General features: G+C 41.9%; 1 protein-coding gene across 4 annotated transcripts in view; it reads right to left on the bottom strand.

Moving 5' to 3' along the window:
• Positions 1-23,353, bottom strand: part of LOC143020626 (uncharacterized) — a 154,014-nt gene that overhangs the window by 86,234 nt on the left and 44,427 nt on the right. For all 4 annotated transcript variants that reach the window (XM_076177101.1, XM_076177102.1, XM_076177103.1 and 1 more), the window contains 2 exons: positions 5,956-6,153; positions 5,059-5,799 (listed from right to left, as the gene is read on the bottom strand). In XM_076177101.1, the coding sequence (XP_076033216.1) occupies positions 5,059-5,799; positions 5,956-6,153 (939 nt within the window). The remainder of the gene's footprint in view (positions 1-5,058; positions 5,800-5,955; positions 6,154-23,353) is intronic.

Consider the following 23,353-nt stretch of genomic DNA (forward strand, 5'->3'; position numbering starts at 1 on the left):
TAATCAGATAAAGACCCGTGTTTCCCCCTCCACCTTTCCCATACATATATATAAATACATACATATATATAAATATATTTATATATATATATATATATATATATACATATATATATATATATATATGTATACATATATATATATATATATATTTACGTATTTATATATTTATATACCACAGGCCCCTTCCTCCTTATAAAGGAGATGGCCAAGTCAAAAGGTACACATCCATTCCCACCCATTCCACTCCCATCCACCACCCTTCCCTCCCTCTCATCTTAGTTCCTCGTGGATGAAGGGTCATCCCTGTCTACCATCCACTGCCAGGAACTGGATTCAGGCAGCAGAAATGAGACCACTGAGAGCCATAGTTAGAAAGACAAAGAGAGATAGAGTAAAGAATGAAGCTACAATGAAAAGCACTGGTAAATACATATTGGAAGTACCGTTGCGATTTCATGTTCTAGTGGACTAGGCCATACTACTTTATGGTATATATTTTAGCAGTTACTGAATCTTTATATAATTTTACATGCTTTTATTCTTATTTATTGTAACATGAATTGCTTGAAACGCTTGAAACGTTTTTTGGTGTTTATGCGATTCCATTATTGGCTGACCGACGTAAAGTCAAGTAAAACAACAACTTGAATTTTTTTCCATATTATTTTTGAAAACCGACGTATCTTCGAAAACGACGTAAGTGGAAACGACGTAAGTCGAGGTGTGCCTGTATAATGTAGTCTTCCATGATGTGTTGAATAGTATGGGATGAAGTGTTACATTGTGGGCAGTTGTTCACAATGTGGTCATCCAGTCTCTTCTGGTAGCTTAGAAGGGCTGGGTGGTGGCCACACCATAGTCTGGCCAGGTGGACTCTGTCCTTTCGTGGGAGAGAGGATTCAGAGGGATGGATATCAGGGGGTCTGGTATGCAGCAATGTGTTGTCTTTTAGTGTGTTAATGAAGCAGTGAGTGATATGATTACGAATATGTTTCCAGAGGCTGGTATTTGATGGTTTTGGAGGAAAAGAAGAGAGTATTTGTGTGTGATATAGGTATTTAGGTGATATCTTTTATGTTTCTTGGTGTCTGCGGGTGTTCTGCTATATAGTGTAGCAGGTGTGCTGTGTTTGTGGAGGCTGCACCAAGTGATTGTGTGCCTCTCATGTCATGGTGATCCTTGAATTTGAGGACTTTTGTTTCATAGTGTAGATGGTCTGCAGGTGTTGTATTTGTACATACATACATATACCAAGGCTTTTTCCCCCTTACAAGGGAGGTAGCCAAAAAGGAAAAGGCATAAAATCATTCCCACCCATTCCATCCCTGAATACACTCCACACCCCTCCACCCTCCCTCTCATCTTAACACCTCCTGGATGACAGGTCATCCTTGCACCTTGTCCACTGCCCTGGGTCAGAAGCAGTGTCGCAAGACATAGCACATCCACAGCAAGGCTGCTTTATTAAATCGCCAACCTCCCCTCTCCGTCCCTCCATGCATAAAGGAGAAGACGGGGAGAAATCCCTTTGGGCTGCGTCAAAATTTGCTCACACACTACCTCACCCCCCATCCCCCGGCCCATTCCACCTCATACATCACAACATCATCCATATACAACCATTCTCCATTCATCCGTCTTCTGTCCTCTCACGTCCTTCCTCAACAGACATTCCCCTCCCCTCCTGCCGCATGTAAAACCAGTTCACTCATACCTCACCAAAACCTCTTTCTCTTCTCACAGTAGCATCGCTACATGGGTGACCATTCGGAGCGACAATGGACCCATCTACCGCTGCCACCTCTGACACCACGCTGCCCACTACCAACACCATCAACACCATCTCCCTGAAGCTACTACCCTTCTCCATGGTCAACACTCTCTCCTGGTTTTACCAGATGGAGATCCAGTTCTGCCTGCGGAATATCAGCGCGTCCCAAACACGGGAAGACTATGTTCTTAAGGCAATCCCCAAAGATGTGTTCCCACTTATCTCCCAATGGCTTGATCAACACGACGGCATTATCCAATATGATGCTCTGAAACAGTACCTGCTTCAGGAATTCACACCATCAGCAGCCTCCAGAGCCACAGAGATCCTCCAACTCTCCCAACAGCCACTGGGGGACATTAAACCAAGTACAGCAAACTTCAAGATGATGTCTATTGCTCGCCTCTAACCCACAGCCAATGGAACTAACAGGAATGTTGATATGCTTTGTCCATTGTGGCTCATGTGCCTCCCAGTGCCCATCCGATCTGCCCTTGGCAATGCCAAGGACATGACCACACTGGTGCTGATGAAGTTTCACAGAAGGCAGACCATCTCGCCAACGCCCACGCCGCCGCAGCAAGGAGTCAGGATGTCTGTGCTGCTGACAACGCACAGACAAAATCTCCACTGCAGCAGCATCACCAGTCAACAGGCACCAACAACACCAGTAAAGGCAGTAACGCTGAACCACTGCCCCTATACAACTGTGCTACTACCACACAAGATTCGGCACCTTCGCCAAAAATACCAACCAGGATGAACCTGGACAAAAAAATGCCTAAAAAGGGCCACCATCCATCACAGTGGCCTCTACAGGTGCAACAGGCCTCTAAATCAATGACACGGCCTCTAAATGTCATTTCCTTATCAACACGGGTGCTTGCAGGTCATTTCCTGCATCAGCTGCAGAACACCAGGTCCCCAAGGATATTGGCATTAGGCTTGTCACCACTAAAGGCACCACCATAGCCACCTACAGGTGGAAACACCTGCACCTCACCTTCGGGAGTCGCCACTACTCCTGGAACTTCATCCTGGCAGACATCAAGACGCCCCTCCTCGGTGCTGACTTCCTCACTCATTACAGGTTACTGGTCAACATCACCAACAGCCACCTAGTCTGCACTACTGCATCAGCCTCAATGCCCCTGCAAATTACACCACAGCCAACCATGGTTGTCACCATCAACACTAGAATGCCCTACGCCCACCTGCTCACAGAACTTCCCAACGTCTTCAAGCCTGATCTGCGACAGACCCCATAGACACCAGCTAAACATGACCTGTACCACTACATCAAGACGTCTGGGCTCCCAGTATTTGCCAAATACTGCCGCATACTGCCCGAGAAACTCGCCGTTGCCAAGAAAACCTTCCAAGAGATGGAGAGACTAGGCCTCTGCCAAAAGGCCTCCAGTCCTTGGTTCTCCCCTCTCCACCTTGTGGAGACTACTGGCGGCTGAACATGATGACAGAACCTGACTACCACCCACTCCCAAACATCGCCAACAACAACCACACCATCCTGTGACATCAGTACCAGCCCCCCATAACCCCTCATCCCAGCCGCCTTCTGACATCAAGTGTTCAATTTAATACACGGCCTGTCTCGCCCTTCAAGGCGCATCATTGTGAAGCTCCTGAAGCAGAAATTCATCTGGGACAACATCTCCAAGGATGCAAAGGAGTGGGCTAGATCTTGCATCGCCTGCCAGCAAAGCAAAATTCATCGACATACTGAATCAGGCATCGGACCATTCCATCAGCCACGACAACGCTTCACACATATTCATGTAGACATCGTCAGCCCACTCTCCCCCCAGTCAGAAGGCCATCATTACCTCTTCACTGCTATTGATAGAATGACCCACTAGTTGAAGGCCATCCCCATGAAGGATAGTACTGCCTCGTCCTACACTACAGCCTTTCTCAATGGATGAATCACCAGATTTAGCCTCCCAGAGCACGTCACCTCCAACTGAGGAACTTGCTTCACATCGCGGCTGTGGCACTCCCTCACTGAACTCCTGGGTAATACAGCCCACCACACTACCTCCTACAACCCTGCAGCCAACAGCTTGGTCAAGCGAACCCACCACTCACTCAAAGCATCTCTTATGGCACGCTACAACAATGGCTCCTGGCTATCCCAATTACCATGGATAATCCTTGGCCTTCGGACAGCCATCAAGGATGACATCAACATGTCTCCAGCAGAGATGGTCCTCGGCCAAACCCTTGTCGTCCCCACAGAATTCTTCCCTCCACAGGATTCTCCCAAGGGCCTGTACCAGCTGCAATGCACTGTCAGCAAATTCACCCCATGTGTACCAACACATCACTGGGAGGTCAAGGAATACCTCCCAAAACATCCCCACACCTCAATGCACATTTTCCTGAGGATGGATGCTCACACACCACCACTCACCCATCCCTACACTGGCCCCAATCTTGTCCTTGAATGTAAGGACAAGACCTTCCGCATCTCCATCTCCAGCAGGCCAGAATGGGTCTCCATTGACTGCCTAAAACCAGCACACCTCAACACTCCACCCACCAAATTCACACGTGCAGGACACCCTCTGAAGCCAAGGCAATTTTGAGAGGGGAATATTGTACACACCATGATAACCACATGGCATGGAACGTACGTCATGTCACCCACAACCTGATGTGTCTCCGACAGTGTGACCCTGCTTGACCCAACCTAACCTAATCCAGTGCCATTATGTAATTATGCACCACAGTTGACTACCCACGCAGTATATATATCGGCTCCTGCTGCAAGTAAAACCAGTTCACTCATACCTTACAATAAAGGAGACGAACACACCAAAACCTCTTTCTCTTTTCACAGTAGCATCGCTACAATCAGCAACCGCCCATCTCCATACCTTCATGTAGAAAAAGAGAAGGTGGGGAGAAGTCCCTTTGGGCTGCACCAAAACATCATGCATACATAACCACTCCCTACTCCTCCCCATCCCCTACATTATAGTATTTATCTATACACATTCTCCACTCAACCCTATCTCCTGCCTAATCCCTTCCTTGTTCAATAGACATTCCCCTCTTGCTCAACACCCCTTTCACCCCATCCATCCATCTCATCCTCGGTCATCCCCTCAAGTTCACTCCCCCCAACTCTGCCTTCCACACCTCTTTTACTAATCTTTCTTCAATCATTCTTTCCATGTGCCAACTGCCTTGCAAAGAGAGGGTGGGGGGTAGAAGACTTATTATCATACATGTGTATAGTGAACAAAAGCATAGCATCCTACCTTCACTTGTGATGGTGGAAGCATGACAGCACTGGGTCCAGGAATGGCCTGTTCAACTTCAAATGAGGCCCTGCGATTATCTGTAAACCCTTGTGAGGGTCCTGCAAGTGGAGATCGCCCAACTTTATCTTCATGTGGTCTAAGAGGTCTAACAACTTCTTCTTCTATTGGCCTTGGAGGTCTGACAACTTCCTCCTCCAAAGGTCTAGGTGGTCTTACAACTTCCTCTTCCAGTGGCCTTGGTGGTCTGACAACTTCCTCCTCCAGTGGTCTTGGTGGTCTGACAACTTCTTTCTCCAATGGTCTTGGAAGTCTCACTACTTCCTCTTCCCGAGGTCTCTGATCTTGCTGTGAACTTCTGGACATAGGGTTGGGTATCTCTTCAGGTCTTCTCATGTCCTCCTGCCTTACTTCTACCTTTCCCTCTACTTCTTCTTCTTCCATCTCTTCATGTTGGTCTTCCTCATGAAGGTCTCCTTCCTCTTCATTTCCTTCTTCCTCTTCCTCCTCTTCCTCCTCCTCTTCATCATCACCATCATCTTCATCTTCCTCCTCCTCATCATCTTCCATGTCTGAATCTGAATCCTGAATGGTTATAGTTGAAGTTGGATCTCGTGGAGGAGGGGAGATGATCTGACAATCCCCATCTGGATCTGAATCTCCAAGGATGTCTACAAGTGAAAATGAAGCAGAGTCCCATGCAATATCTCCACGTTCCTCAAGGGCTAATATATCCCTCACCTGTGAAGATAGAAATAATTCTAATTACCACCTCCTATCTCACAATAAAATGTGTAAAAATAAATGCAAATGAAGGCCACAAATACAATTTGCTACCTTCATATCATTCTTCAGCCATTTCAAGATCCCTTATCCCCCTTCACAACTACTCTATACCTGCTGCAATACATCAGGTGGTAAAGAATTCATCTGTGAGCCATCTAAGGAGTGGAGTAACTGAAGTTCATCTTGTAATTGATCAGATGTCTTGAAGCGCAGCTGACTGAGACGTCTTGACAAAGCAGCTCGATGCTCAGACATAAGATGAGTCATCATAAACTGAGCTTTGCGTGACCGTGGATCATCTACTAGTTCCTGTATGTAACCAGTGATAGAGTTATTTTCAACATGTTGAAAAAAGGCAGTAAAATGTTAAAAGTTTTACCAACCATCCACACAAAATTTGGTTTCTTGTTAGAAATACTGAAAAGCCCTTTTATTTTTGTGGAGTGTGGGGGCTTATTGCAGTACCCTATGCCTTCACATGCACATTTATGAATATTCAGCTATCAAATTCATTAAACTATCCCCCTTACATGAAGGAAAAGGTAATTTGGCATATTGTGTATTTACTTAACCACTTCAGTACAACTCAAATTCTCGTGCGCAGCATCGTCTGCCATATGTAATTTGCATCACACTATGCTCATTATAAAATCACTGCTGTATTACTCATTCTCTTTTAGTAATAATAAATACAGAAAATGTGATCAAACCAGTTCACAAAATCCAGGGGTTACTCATCATACAGAAGTGGCTAATTGTAGTGTACAGGAAAAGAGCAACATTTGTGGGATCTTGTTTCTTATTCTACAATTATACTCGTATACATTTGAGGATTTAGGTAATTGTACCTACCTACAAATTCATTACAATGTTCCTACTTGGGTGATATCTCATTCTCAAATTATAATTAATCAGTCATTTCATGTCCACAACTGAACAAAGACTCTCTCATACCATTCCATGACTCACACAACTACACTAATATCTGTCATGTCACTCCTGGAAATTTCTAAATCTCATTTCTCCATTTTCTGTTTGGTCTCCCTCTTTCGCACTTTCCAACTCATGGCATCCACTCAGTAACACACTTGTTCCATCACCTAATATTTTTCATGCTAATTTACCTGCCCAATTCCACTTTGTCTTTTTTACAACCTCCACAATGTTTCACTCCAGTTTGATCTCACCCAACTATGGTTTTACTTTCATTCATCTTCAAACCTACTTTTGCTCTCTCTGAAATAATAATGACATCCACAGTCTTAGGCACTGTAGGAGAGAGGCCAAACACAGAGTATGGGATCCAATATATTTAACGTTTCGCCCAGCAGGGCTTCAAAAGAAGCCCTGCTGGACGAAATGTTAAATATATTGGATCCCATACTCTGTGTTTGGCCTCTCTCCTACAGTGCTGTTGCAGTCGTTGCTGCTTTTACTCATAAGTCTTAGGCAATTGAAATATTTGCCATTAATTTTCAAACCTTTCTCTTCCCAACTCAACCTTCTGGGAATCTTTTCCTGGCAAGCAGTACATCATTTGGGTGAAATTGCATCACATTGCTACACTACTTTCTCAATCTTTATCTTTTCAGTATTTTTATATAGTCAAATTACCACAGTATCTTTAATATGTTTTCTAAAACCCTTACAATGTGTTCCTTATCACCCTGTGTGCATGGTGAGTTTAATATTGCTACTTGTTCTACCAAGTCAAAGGCCTTCTCTTAATCTACAAAAGCTAAACAAAGAGGTATATTGTATTCTGTCATTTTCTCGATTAGTTGATTCATCATCTGCAAATGGTCTATAGTCATGTATTCATTTCTAAAGCCTGCCTGTTCCCTTGGTTGGTTTCCATTTAAAACTTTACTGTCTACTAGAAAGGATCTTGGAAAATACTTTACATGTATATACATTTGATAACAAGCTAATCAGTCAGTAGTTAGGCTTTCTGGTCTCCTTTCTTGTGAAGTAAAATCACTATAGCATTGCACCATGATTCTGGGACACTTTCCAGATATAAACACCGGATATATAACTGAGTTAATTTACAGTTAACTTCATTCTCTGTGTCTATCAGAAGATCTAGCAACATACCACCTTCTCCAGGTGCTTTTCCTTGTTTCATACTTTTTAAAGTAAACACCAATTCTTTTTTGAACCTTCTGGTACACAATATCTACAAACAGATTTACAAGCTCAACTATTGTGATGAGTAAAGCTCTTGGTAAAATTCTTCTACTTTTTTTACCATTCTGTCTCTGCATTTAATAATTTCTCAATTTTCATCTTTTAAGGATATCATTCGTTACCTCCCTAAAGCTAGTATGCACTCAGCCCCTTTAATATCTTTACTTTTCCAAATAGATTCCTCTATTTCATTAATGTTTCTCTTTTCTCTGCCTTTAGTTGATAAGCTTGTTTAATTATATTTTATTTCATCTCTCGTGCTTTCAATTTATGACTACATGTTTTTGTATGAAAATGGTCATTATTTTCATGTTGTACTTCTCTGCATAAATGACTAGTATCTCACTTGTTACTTCTCTTACCTACTGCAAATTTCCAATGCACAATTCATCTCTCATTGAAGTCACCTATTGCCAACATTTATTTTGCTTTTAAGAGATAATAAGAGCTAGATGGGCAGAGTATTTTAGGGAGTTGCTAAATGTGAAGGATAGGGAGGGAAAGGTAGTTGCAGTGGGAAACGCGAAGAAAATGAGTGATGAATGAGGAAAATGGAGGAGAAATAAAGAAAGATGAGGAGAAAGCAGTTATTAAAAATTATGATAGCAGGTAAAGCACCTGGGTTAGATGGGTGTTTGGAATAATCCTCACTCACCCGTTTTCACCTTGTCACTTCCATCCTCACCTCTTCTCTGCCCTCAACATTTAACCTCCGAGCTGAATGACTAACCAGTGCCATGTGAGACACCACAAAGCTCCTTTCAAGGAACATGTGTGATACCTGCCTCAAACCTCCATCTACGTGAGTCAGCAGCCTGAGGAAGTTTTTGTGCTCAACTTCCCTCACCTCATACTTAACCTCACAACAATTAGGAGTGTGGGTCACCACCAGCCTGTGTATATAAAGGATGGACCATAGCCTGAAGATTCAGATAGCCTTGGACCAGCATACGTGAACTTAGCTTGCTGCTCCTTGCTTTCTCACCTCCTCCCCTCTTGCTTTCTCACAAGCAGATCACCCAGAGACATGACTTGAAACAGTCTCGTCAACTCCCTCACCATCTCGTCCCCCCCCCCCCAACTGGCGCCCAACATTTCATTGTTAAATAAAACCAACTCTATCTCCAACAGAGTTTCCCTTCAACCAGCCTAACTGGCTGCCCAACCTGGGGTAGACTACCAGCCTAACATTTGACAGCCCAATGTGGGGCAGACAACCAGCCTAACATTTAGCTGCCCAAACTGGGGCAGACTACCAGCCTAACTGGCTGCCCAATGTTTGGGGCTCTGATTTCCAGCTCTGCCACCACTGTCTGCTGCTGCCATCACTGCTGACTGCCAGATCACCTACCTGGTCTGCTATCTGCCAGCTTGCTGACTGCCGCTGCCTGCCAGGTCTGCAGACTTCCAATTTGACTCCCCACACTTGCCTACCACAGGTATCTCCCATCACTTCTCTGCTAGATCACCTGTCACCATGACTGCCAGTTTGCCTACTAGGTCTGCAGTCTACCAGCTCCCCTGCCGTCACTGACTGCTAGGTTGTCTGCTGCCAAATTGACTCCCTATACTCTCACCTACCACAGGTATCTGCTGTTACTGTCTGCCAGATCATCTCCTGGCATGTGTCTGCCAGATCGACTGCCACCATTGGTCTGCCAGATCACCTGCCACCATGACTGCCAGTTCACCCAACAGGTCTGCCATCTGCCAGTTCACCTGCCCATCAGTAGACTGCTGTCGCTGCCTGCCAGGTCGTCTGCCTACATTCTTGCCTACCACAGGTATCTGCGATTTTGACTGCTGCCATTACTACCAGTTCACCTACCAGGTCTGCTGTCTGCCATCACTGATGGCCAGGTCTGCCAACTGCCTACTCTCTCGCCTACCACAGGTATATTCAGTGACTACCGCCAACACCACTAGATCATTTTGCAACTAAAGCTGTGAGTGTCGCCACTTTGACCCACCCACACACTCAACAGAGATCACAAGGTCGTGTACTTTGACTCCAGTAAAGCTAATGACTAGCAACATTGACTGTCAAGTTCATGACACCCTGGGTGGCCCAACACCCCACCCAATAACCACAACCATTTTTCAAGTGTCTATCTTTTCTCACTCCAATGTCACCATCATCTGCCTGTCAACACGTAAACAAGTGGCGCTCCTGGGGACTATATTAAAATTGGGACCTCTGAACAGTGCTACAATAACACGATACCTAGATTGTGTTAAATGGGAAAGAGGAGCGCTCATGGGTGCCCGAGGTAGATTAATAAAGTTAAAATAGTGAGTACTGAAAGAAAATGGAAGGAAATGAAAACAGGCCAGATGAGACCTCTGGTGGCGGAGCAGCAAAACAAAAGGTAAACATGAGCCTAGAGACCCCAATAGGCCTGAGGAGATTATTATCAAACAACTAAGGCCATTTTCTGGATTTAGGCAAGAATATGAGAAAAATTATAGACATGGAAAAGGAAATGAGAGTTTTGAAAGATTAAGTCTCAGGGGCCCTTGAACAATAAGATATATTGTATCATGAGATTTGTGGATTAAGGAAAGCAAATGCCCCCCCCCCAAAAAAAAGGGAAGTGAGCGCCCTAAAAAAAGAACTGGTTGAGGTAAAACGTGAAAATGAGAAATTGAAAAGCAAAGACACCGAAATAGTATGACCATAAAGGAGGTGAATGAACAAATGAAGGCAATGACTGAGAAAATTGGAGGAAGTATAGGCGAGGAAAAAATACAGCAACTCAGGAAGGAATGGGAAAAAGATCACTAAAAGGATAAGGTATCTTTTAAGTAAATTGTTCAGCAGAACACTAAGGAAACAGTCATTAAGGTAATCAAAGAATAGGAAAAATGTGGTGAGAGATACAGTAGACAAAAAAAGTGTATTGTAGTTTTTGGAGGGAAAAAAGTGTATTGTAGTTTTTGGAGGGAAAAAAATTGAGAGACAAGGAAAATGAATTAGCAAGAAATGTTTTGAGAATAATACAAGATGAAGAAGATGAAGAGCAAGAATTAGGAAAGGAAATAGAGGAAGTGAATACATACATATACCAAAGCCTCTTTTCCCCCTTATAAGGGAGGTAGCCAAAAAACAAAAGCATAAAAACCATTCCATCCCTATCACACTCCACTCTCCTCCACCCTCTTCCCTCCCTCTTATCTTGGCACCTTCTGGATGACGGGTCCTCCCTGCATCTTGTCCACTGCCCTGGGTCAGAAGCAGTGTCGCAAGACACAGCACATCCCCCGCAAGGCAATTTCATTCCCCTCTCCGTCCCCTCATGCAGAAAAGGAGAAGATGGGAAGAAATCCCTTCAGGCTGCATCAAATTTTTCTCACATATACTACCTCACACCCCATCCCTCACCCACTCCACCTCATACATCACAACATTATCCATATACAACCATTCTCCACTCACCCCTGTCTTCTGTCCTCTCCCATCCTTCCTCAACAGACATTCCCCTCTTCCCCAAAGCCCCTTTTACCCCATCCATCCATCTCATCCTAGGTTGTGCCCTCATGTTCACTCCTTCCTCACCTCTTTTACTAGTCTTTCTTCACTCATTCTTTCCATGTGTCCAAACAATCCCTTTCCACCCCCATTCTCCTCACCTCCTCATTTCTCACTTTATCCAGCCTAGTACACAGGGAAAAAAAAAATACTTTTATTTTTTCCAGAGCCGTTTTTCATTTTTTTCTAAATTTCACCAGCCATTTTTGATACTTCCAGAGCCATGTTTTTGCAGGTTCGATTTCCTTCAAACTCTTGGAAGGTTATCTCATTACTCATGTACATCTGATGCCAAATAATCCCCAATAAATAAATAAATACTCATGTGCATGAATTTTTTTTTTTTTTTTTTCAACAAATCAGCCTTTAATTTTGGGGGGAGGCGGATGGGTGAAACTGATCAGCAGACACAGTGCCTCTGGTTCCACTGGCAGTGGTTGGGGGTGGAAATGCACGACAAGCCTTGCAATACACTGTTAGAGTACCATCACTGTCCCAATCCACTTCAAGCCAATCTAGGTTCCATGAGCATATAGTAGATTCATGCTTCACTGGTTTTCGTTTTCCTTGGCCCTTGCCCGCAGAGTTTGAATTAGGCTTTGCTGGTCCAGAAGCGGTTCCTGCCATCAAAACACTCTCCCTCGATTCTGAAAAGACTGAATCTGAGGGTAAACCATCTTCACTCATCTTCACTCGCTTCACTAGAAATCGCTCCATGATGTACGATCATCGAAAGTTTGGCATGGACATGACCTAGCTACCGTAAACCTAAGCTAGCTAACGAATCATTTTTTTACTTTTGTATTTTTTATTCTCCCTCCAAAGATCCATATATATGAACTAAATATATAATTATCAAATGTTCATATTTATACTTAGATTTATTTACTTTCAATTACTAACCAAACATTTGATTCTATTTTGTTTTCTCATAAATATGCGAACGAGGTTATAAATGGGATTTCCCAGTTTCCCTCCTAGGCCTCGAGTGAGTTTGCATATGTACAGTGTACGTATGCATGCGGTGATGTGGTATTGGGTATGGTGCATTGTACATGTAGTCAGCACGTTGGTTGGGCAGCTAGCTGCATGCAACCAATGAACTTCCCTGCATACAGGTACCATGCAATTCGCAACTAGTGACATTATGTAGCACGATAGTCGTGTAGAGTCTAGTCAACATGTACTAGTATACGCGCGCATGCAGCTGATACGAAGCTAGGCTAGGTAAGCCATTGAACTCTAGCAGCTATACCGCGTACACATACGTATGTGCATCAACAAATTAAAGTTGATTGATGCGTTGCATTTATGATATCAATTGATAATGCAATGATTGATCACGGGTAAGTTGTGTTTGCTCTGATCCTTTCATCAATGGTGATGGGATTCAGGGATTGCCAAATGATGGATAATGCATGAAAAATGTTTAATCTTGCCGCGGGAGCAATTTTTTTTAGGGCGATCGCTCCCGCTATTGGATTTGCGAGAGCGACATTGGAACTTTCCCGGGTGAAATCGCTCATCGCTCCCGTGTATTTTCTTCGCTGCTAGTACACCATATCATACTTCTCAGACACCTCATCTCAAACACATTCAAACTCCTCTCCTCCTCTCTTATGTTCTGTGTTTCTGCCCCTATACAGTGCTGTTGGCACAATCACTCTTTCATACAATCTCCTCTTAGCATCCATTCCCAAATATCTATCTCTCATTACTTCTTAATCCCTTAAGGCATTCACTCACTTCTCAATCTACATTCTACCTCCACTCCTCCCTTTCCTGCCACATTTGTACCCAAGTATCTAAAACTATCCACTTCCTCCAGTCTCTCTCCCTTAATACTCAATTCCAGTCTGCTGCCACTTTCAACCCTTGTACATCTCATCACCTTACTTTTACCCACATTTATCTTCAACTTCTTTCACACTTTCCCAAACTCTGTCACTAACTTCCTCAATCCTTCCTCTGATCCTGCTACAAGCTTAGTGTCATCTGCAAACAACAGCTGGCTCACCTCCCACTTTTCTCAATTTTCTTTAACCATCTCCAATCCCTGACCCACTACCCTTGCATTTACCTCTCACACCACCCCATCCATGTATAAGTTGAACAGCCAGGGTGACACAACACATCCCTGATGAAGTCCCACCTTTACCTCAAACCATTCACTCTCTCCATTTCTAATCCTGACACACGCTCAACTACTCTCACAAAAACTCTTCACAGCTCCTAAAAGCTTTCCTCCTATCCTGTATATCTGCAATACCTAACACAGTGCCTTCCTGTCTACCCTGTCATAAGCCTTTTCCAGATCCATAAAAGCCCCCAAAAATCCTTATCTTTTCCCATAGCTTTTTCACATATCTGTTTTACCACAAAGATCTGATCTATGCAAGCCCTACCTGTCTTAAACCCACACTGTTCCTCACCAATTACTCCCTCTGTTCCTCTCCTAATCCTCTCAATCAAGATCCTCCCATAAGCCTTCACAAATACACTTAACAAGCTGATCCCTTTGAAACTACTACACTCACACTTGTCCCCTTTTCCCTTGTAAAGTGGAACTATACAGGCACTCCTCCATTCTTCCGGCACTCTACCCTCTCTTAAACAAACATTAAATAACCTCACCAGCCAGTCCACCATCACTGTACCTCCTTTCTTCAGACATTCTGCATGACATCCATCCAGACCAGGTGCCTTACCTGCTCTCATCATCTTAACAACTGCCTTCACTTCATCCTTCCTTATTTCTCCTCCATTTTCCTCAGTCATCACTCTCATTTTCTTAGCACTTTCCACTGCAACTACCTTTCTCTCCCTATCCTCCTTCACATTTAGCAACTCCCTAAAATACTCTGCCCATCTTCCCCTTACTTTCTCTTCCATTATCACCTCTCCATCTGCACCTTTTACCTTTTCTTCTCTACTTGATTTGCGTCCTCTTCCTCTTTCAATTTCTTTCCAAAACATCTTTTTATTACTTTCAAAATTTTCTGTCATACTCTTAAACCATTTCACATCTGCTCTCCTTTTTGCTTCCTTTATCTTATGCTTTACTTCTCTTTACTTTGTGCCTCTCATATGATTCCCTCATCCTATTTTGTAGCCAATCTGTGAAAGCTCATTTCTTCTCTTCTACAACCTTCTTTGCTTCCTCATCTCACCACTCACTACCCTTCCTTCTATTTCCTCCCATCCTCCTTGTTCCACACACCATCTTTGCACACCTTGTGACTCCCTCCTTGAACCATCCCCATTCCTCCTCCACTCCTAGTTCTACTCTTTCACTCCATCCCACTCCTCTCTCAGCTTCTTCTTATACTCCTTCTCCTTTTCTTTCTTATTAAAGCAGTTCACTCTAAGCACCTCCCAATAGAATGGGAAAATATGTAGAAGTAAATCAACCCCTATTTTATTTAGGTCACAAAGGGTAGTGGAGACACTAGCAAGAACAGTAAAGTTAGTAAATACTGAATACTATAAGTGACATGAACCTTAAGGAAAGAGAAGACATCAAGAAGTGAAGCTTAAAAAAAAAAATCTTTTGGAGAGTGTTTGACATTAGACTGAGAAAATGGTATCTTCAAGAAAAGGAAATGAAAGGAACAAAGAATGTTATGGAGAGTGCAGAAAATTAAAAGTGACTTATACTAATATATACAGATTAATTTCAGGATTAGATGAGCTTATTGATTACTTGTCAGAAGCAAAGGCCTTATGAAGAGAGGCTTAGGCACCTAAACTTACACTCTTTGGAAAGAGGCAGAGTGCGGGGTGATCTAATAGAAGTGTTCAAGTGGATCAAAGGCTATAACAAGGGTGATGCAAACAAGGTCAGCATAATAAAACAACACAACATACACATTGCAATTCTACAAGAAACAAAATTAAGACACTCACACAAAACACCATCATTTCATAATTACACCACCATCAGACAAGACCGGACTGACGGCAATGGCGGTGGACTCGTCACCCTGATCCACCATTCCATCTGTTTTGTGGACACAAGTGCCACAACCAAAATTCTCCTCCCTACCACAGATAACACAACAGAAACCCAATCCATTCGTATCCGCACAGGCAACAATTCAACACTAACAATAGTTAACATGTACATTCCCCCCCAATCATCCCCCACAGTTCCAAACACCTTCAGACCTCAGCTCAGCCAACTAACCTCAATCCCCAACCTGATCATGGGTGGTGACTTCAACGCCAAGTCGTCTGCCTGGTTTGTCGACAACCCCGACACAGACAGAGGGCTTGATATACAGACTCAACTCGACTCATTGACTATCATGAACAACACGCATAATCATACACATATCCCATACCAAGCCCTCTACACTCCCTCCTCTCCTGATATCACCTTTTGCTCCCCCTGCCTAACCCCAACAACATCATGGAGAGTGGTCGGAGCCCTTGGTTCTGACCACCTTCCAATCATCATCACCACCAAAACAAGATGCACCCCAGCTGGCCACAGACACACTTACACCAATTACAAGAGAGCTAACTGGGAAGCCTTTAATGAAGAGACAGAACAACATTTTGAAACACTTAACAGTACACCAATCACAAACATAAACAATGCTGTGCACGCTTTTAATACAATCATACAAAACGCAGACAAGAGATACATCCCTAGAGGCAACAGAAAATCACACAACCCCAACTTCACACCAGAAATCCAAGGCCTCATCAGACAACGTGACACACTTAAACACGATACCCCCACACCTATCCCTCAAAACATAGCAGACCAAATACAAACACTAAACACTGTGATTGCCAATAAAATACATGAACAAAAAACACAAAATTGGCAAAACTTTATCAATACACTTGATCACAAAACAAACACCAGCAAATTGTACAAAACACTCAACAGCATCACACTATCCAACACTAACACTACACGCTCTCACGCAGCAATAATCACAACAACAGATAATCTACCCTCAAACAGACAACAAGCAAACGCACTCATACGTCATTTTGCACAGACGAGCCATCTTACATCTCACCCTGACGACCGACGCACCATTCGACGTAAGAAAGACTTTCCCACAGACTCAGACTATACACCCTTCATAGACAGTCAGACAAAACTCATAATGCATAGTCTCAAGCACTCATCTGCCTGTGGCCCTGATAACATAAGCAACATCCACCTAAAACACATTGGACCACAAGGTATACACGCACTCACAAACATTGCAAACTACAGCTATTCACACAACACTATACCCGACATCTGGAAGCATGGTAAAATAATCACCATCCCAAAACCGAACAAAGACCCAACAATCCCATCATCGCACCGCCCAATCACACTTCTCTGCACCCCCTCTAAAGTCATTGAACGCCTAATACTTAAACTTGTCACACCATATATTCCCCTTGCTGACTCACAACACGGTTTTAGGCCACTACACTCCACAAACACTCTTCTGACAAACCTCACACAAAGAATTTTTGATGGCATCAATTCAGATAGGCCCCACCACAGAACACTTCTTATAACATTGGACATTAGTAAAGCTTTTGATGCTATCCCCCGCCACAACCTAACAAATAAAATATATAACACAGACATGCACAATAACACCAAAAGATGGCTGGCCAATTATCTGGCAGGCAGGAATGCTCATGTGTCATATAATGGCCAATCATCGCACATCAGAAACATTAAGAACGGAGTACCGCAGGGCTCAGTTCTATCCCCCACATTATTTAATCTATACATGCATGACTTACCCACGCCAGACACCTCAGAAATACAAATCTCTTCTTACGCAGACGACAACAATCACATGCACACATCGTAACACAGACAAAGCTGCAGAAATAATCCAGCCTTACCTTGACACACTCAACACATGGTTCATCACAAACAGACTCAAAATAGCTCCAACCAAATCTACAGCAACACTTCTCACCAACTGGACAAAAGAACACAAATACATACCTCATCTCTACATCAACAACACTCTAATACCACACACAAACACACCGAAAATTCTTGGTGTAACATATGATACATCCATGTCTTTCAAACAACACCTCACAAACATAAAAAACAAATGCACACCTAGACTTAACGCACTTAAGTCAATCACTGGAACAACATTTGGACAAAACAAAGAAACTAATATAACAATATACAAACAATGTATACGCTCAGTGATGAATTATGCGAGTCCTGCATGGGCTCCTAATCTCAGTGAGACACACCACAACACCCTTCAAATCATACAAAACAAAGCCCTAAAAACAATTACAGGCTGCACAAATACATCACCTACAGACCATTTACACCATGAAACAAAAGTCCTCAAAGTCAAGGAACACCTCGACATGAGAGGCACACAAACACTTGCTGCAGCCACCACAAACACATCACACCCGTTACACTACATAGCAGAACACCCACACACACCAAGAAACATTAAAACTACACCCAAAGACCTTTATTACACAAAGATACTCTCTTCTCTTCCTCCACAACCACCAAATACCAGCCTCCGGAAACATATTCATAATCATATCACTCACCGCTCCATTAACACACTGAAAGACAACACACTGCTGCATGCCAGACCCCCTGATATCCACCCTTCTGAATCCTCTCTCCCACGTAAGGACAGAGTCCACTTGGCCAGACTGCGATGCGGTCACCACCCAGCACTTCTAAGCTACCAGAGGAGGCTGGACGACCGTGTTGTGAACAGCTGCCCAGGATGTAACACTTCACCCCATACCATACAACACATAATGGAAGACTGCATTATACACAATCATGCACGCAAACAACACAACATACACTCTATAAAGGATTTGTGGGAAAACCCAGTCTCGGCTGTGGCCTTCCTTGGGGAGACGGGACTGCTCGGACAGACAGTCTAGGGAACGACAACAACAACAACAACAGGGCAGGACTCGCAGTAATGGGTATAAACTGGACAAATTACAAAGGATTACAAAGGCAGAGCATGCCAACAGGAGACCTTTTGGTCTACATCTAGGTCGGATGCGAGAAAAAAAAATCATAACAATAAAATAAGAACTATAATAATGTAAATAACAAATAAAATACATGAATAAATGCATAGGTATAGTTAAATAATAAACAAACAGGTAAATTGTAAATAATAATAAATTGACATATAACTAATAATAAATGAAAATCAAACAGACAAATGATAACAAAACAAAAACAATAAAAAATAAATTATAATCATTACAGCATCTTGCTTAGGTGTTTATCTAAATGATTCTTAAAGCTTCGAACTGAACTACATTGCACTACCTGTGCAGGAAGTTTATTCCATTCATTAACTACACGGTTGGCAAAGTTGTTTCTACCTACTTCCAAATTGAATCTATTTCCGGACAGTTTGAGACCATTGTTTCTCGTCTGATTCTCATTCAATGTGAAAATTTTGTCACTTTTGATGTTGTCAATTCCCTTTAGAATTTTAAAGACCTGTATCAAGTCACCTCTGAGTCTACGCTTCTTTAGGGAAAACAGATTCATATGTTTTAGTCGATCTTCGTATGATTTATTTTTGATATTTGGAATCAGTTTTGTGGCTTGCCGTTGTACTTTTTCCAGTCTGTCAATGTCTTTAATGAGATTCGGTGACCATACGGAAACAGCATACAGACGCTCCTCAACTTACGTTTTAGTTACGTTCCGAACGGCCGAACGTAAGTTGAAAATGAACGTAAGTTGTTACTGTACTATACATCCGTAAATTCTATTACCTTATCTTACAAAACACCCCTAAATCATTAATTATACATATAACATTGTAAAATAATAACATCAATTTCAAATAAATTAAATTCAAGCAACATAAATTGAGATGGTGGAGGAGGAGGGGAGGAGGAGGAGGATGAGGCAAGGCACTTTCAGTCTGTCGTTTGTGCAATGTAAACAATGGACGCAGCGTCAAGTGTATCGTTTGAACTACGGAGAGCGCGCTAAACTAAAAAATTCACTAAAAAAAAAATTTTTTTACAATTTTTTTTTACAGTCAGTTCAAACATAAAATCGAAAAAAACGTAAAACGAATTAACGTAAGTAGAGGAGCGTCTGTATTCCAAATGTGGACGAACTAACGATTTATATAGCTTGTTAATGAGTGATGGACTTTTGAAATCAAAAGATCGCGCAATCAGTCCCAGAATCTTATTTGCTTTCTCAGAGGCTGAAATACACTGCTTGGATGATTTGAGGTCGTTACTGATAATTACGCAGAGATCTTTTTCACTATCCACTTTTGTTAACAAATTTCCAAATAACTTGTAATCGTACTTACTGTTATTTTTACCTATGTGCATTACCTTGCATTTACTTGTGTTAAATTTCATTAGCCACTTTTCAGACCATTGCTGTAATTTATCTAAATCTACTTGAATATCTAATTGGTTTGAGTGATCATTTGCCACTCCGCACAGTTTTGTATCATCAGCAAATTTGGAAACAGCTGATTTTAGTCCATGGTCTATATCATTTATATATACTATGAATAGAAGTGGCCCAAGAACGGAACCCTGAGGAACTCCATTTGTAACATTTTTCCATCTAGAAGTTTTTCCATTTAAAACAACTCTCTGTTTTCGATCATTTAACCAATTACTAGTCCAACTTAGTAGGCTACCACTTATTCCGTGTAAAGCTAATTTAGTAAGTAGTCTTTCGTGTGGGACAGTATCAAAAGCTTTTGCAAAGTCTAAATATATTAAATCTATATTGTTTCTTTTGTCAAAATTCGAGATAACTGTGTTGTAGAATTCGAGTAAGTTAGTCACTCAAGAACGTTTCTGTCTGAAACCATGCTGGCTATCATTTATCAAACGGTTACTTTCTAAATGATGTTCGATAGCATCTCTGATGATAGTTTCCATTATTTTTCCTACGATTGAAGTCAAACTTATAGGCCTGTAGTTATTTGGCTTCTTTTTGTCACCTTTTTTGAATATGGGAGTAACGTTAGATAGCTTCCATTCTCTTGGGACATCTCCGGATATGATGGATTTCTTGAAAATAATTTCTAATGGAACAACAATCTCATTTTTCATTTCCTTTACGATTCTTGGATGCCAACCATCAGGCCCTGGTGTTTTATTAACTTTGAGTTTATCTATACACCTTTTAATTTTTTCTTTTGTTATATTTACCGTAGTAAGTTTACCCTAGACTTTTCACAGGTTTCAGTTTGAAGTTCACTATGAGGTGTTTCATTTACGAATACCGAGCTAAAATAATTGTTTAAGATATTACCCATTCCTTCATTTGAATATATTTGAATATTCAAGTTGACCATCAGCAGATAATAGTGGACCAATGTGATTTCTAACAACCTTTTTATCTCTATTGTAACTATAGAATTCTTTGGGATTCTCTTTGGATTTATCAGCAATGTTCATTTCGTATTGTCGTTTTCTTTTTCTTATTGTCTTTTTTAAATCTCTCTGTATTGATACATAGCTTTCATAGTCATTAGATGCACTCGAACACTTATATTTCTTATAAGCCTGTCTCTTTTTAGCAATACTTTTTTCAGTTTCTTTGTCAAGCCACTTTGGGCGAGCCTGGTTTGGGGGACGTCTGTCCTTAAAAGGAATGTAAGTATGAATCATCTTAGTGAGCGTATTTTGAAATATCTAAGAAGGAAATAGGCAAGAATTGGTTTACTGGTGGTCGATGAATGGAATAAACTTAGTAACCATGTAGTAAGCACTGAAACTATCAGTTGTTTTAAAAAAACGATTAGACAACTTTATGGATGGGGATGACAGGTGGTGATGGATATGGAGCTGCCTAGTGTAGGCTTTATGGTCTCTTGCAGTCTCCTTTATTCTGATCTTCTTATGTTCTTATGTTTATGTTATTGTAATGGGAATTGTAGAGACAAAATTAAGGGGTCCATTATCACCAGTATTGGAAATGGATTTTATAATAATTGGCTTAGAAACAGAGACAAAAAACAGGGTGGAGTCATGTTTTCAGCATCTAAATGTGACAAAAGTTACAAATGGAGGGAACAGTGTGGAAATGATCATGATAAGAGTTGAAGATAATGACATGAAAAAGAAAGTCTGGTGATTTATGTGCCCCCCAAAAATATGGGTTCTTGGAGAGAGATTACTCTAAAATGTTAGAAGATACAAGGCTTTCATTAAATGGGGTGCTGAAAGATAATGGAAATGTGATACTTATGGGAGATTTTAACTGAAAAGAATTCTGTTTGGAGATGATACTGAAAGGTGGAGAGGAATTATAGGGAAATGTATTACTTCAAATGACTATGAAACATACAATGACAATGGAAAACACCAGATATAGAAATAATGAAGAAATTTTTAGACTAGATTTATTCTTTATGTCAGAACCTGAAATTGTGGTTAAATTGAATACAAGACAGCAACTGGGAAGAGTGACCACATATTGAGATAGAACTAAAGGAGGAAATATACATGGAGAGAAATGAGAAATACAGAAAAGAGAGACTATGCCAGCAGTATATTACAAATTTATATAACCTACGACCTTTGCCACATAAAAAAATCATACACACTCAGGTCAATAAACAAATCCTTCAACTTCACACAACAAATCCCTATCTTGTAAGGACCGCTTTGGCACACTTACATTCAGAACACCATCTAGCATTGAAACATCATCTTGGCTATCCCTTGAGCTCAAGAATGATGGCCTTCATTCTTAAAAGTATTTTAGATAATAAATGGGGTAAGATTTACTGGTGGGCTCTGAGAGGACTTTGAAGCTTCTATTGTACTTGGGGCAGGAAGTTCCAAGGGAAAGAACTGGTCTAGGCTGCTGTTGTCTCACCCTCCTTGCTCTTTATTCTCCAGGTCTTCAAATTCTATTAACCCCTTCCATACGGTGACGCCTAAGTAGGCGTCACGAGGAGCAAGTGGGTACGCAAGGCTGCCATATCGGCGTCTTGATTATATCTATTGTAGTTGTACTTGCGTGACCCCCATACTCTGTAAACTGGCTTCATTATATTTTCTATGGTTATCAAAATTCACGGGTGACAGAGAGAACGATCGATAGAGTGGTGACTTTAATTTTTACAATGCGAGTATTATGACGCAACATCATACGTCTGGCAGCTAATGCTGCGAGATTTTGGCCCATACTGAAGGGGTTAAGAGCAATCAAGAGTTTTTACAAGAGTAGCAGAGCTTGTGTTAGAATCAGAAATGGAGAGTGAATGGTTTGAGGTAAAGGTGGGACTTCATCAAGGATGCATTATGTCACCCTGGCTGTTCAATTTATACATGGATGAGGTGGTGCAAGAGGTAAATAAAAGGGTAGAGGGTCAGGGATTGGAGATTGTTAAAGAAAATGGAGAAAAGTGGGAAATAAGCCAGTTGTTGTTTGCTGACAACATTGCGCTTGTAGCAGGATCAGAGGAGGGATTGAGGAAGTTAGTGACAGAGTTTGGGAAGATGTGCGAAAGAAGGAAGTTGAAGATAAATGTGGGTAAAAGTAAGGTAATGAGATGTACAAGGGGAGAAAGTGGTAGCAGACTGGAAGTATTAAGTGAGAGAGGATGGAGGAAGTGGATAGTTTTAAATACTTGGGTGCAAATGTAGTGAGAAAGGGAGGAGTGGAGGTAGAATACAGTTTGAGAGAAGCCTTGGGGGATTAAAAAGTGTAATGGGAAATAGACATTTGGGAATGGATGCTAAGAGGAGATTATATGAAGGAGTGATTGTGCTGACATCACTGTATGGGGC

Source organism: Oratosquilla oratoria, chromosome 40 (genome assembly GCF_046742065.1).
Source record: "Oratosquilla oratoria isolate Oo_2021 chromosome 40, ASM4674206v1, whole genome shotgun sequence".
NCBI lineage: Eukaryota > Metazoa > Arthropoda > Malacostraca > Stomatopoda > Squillidae > Oratosquilla > Oratosquilla oratoria.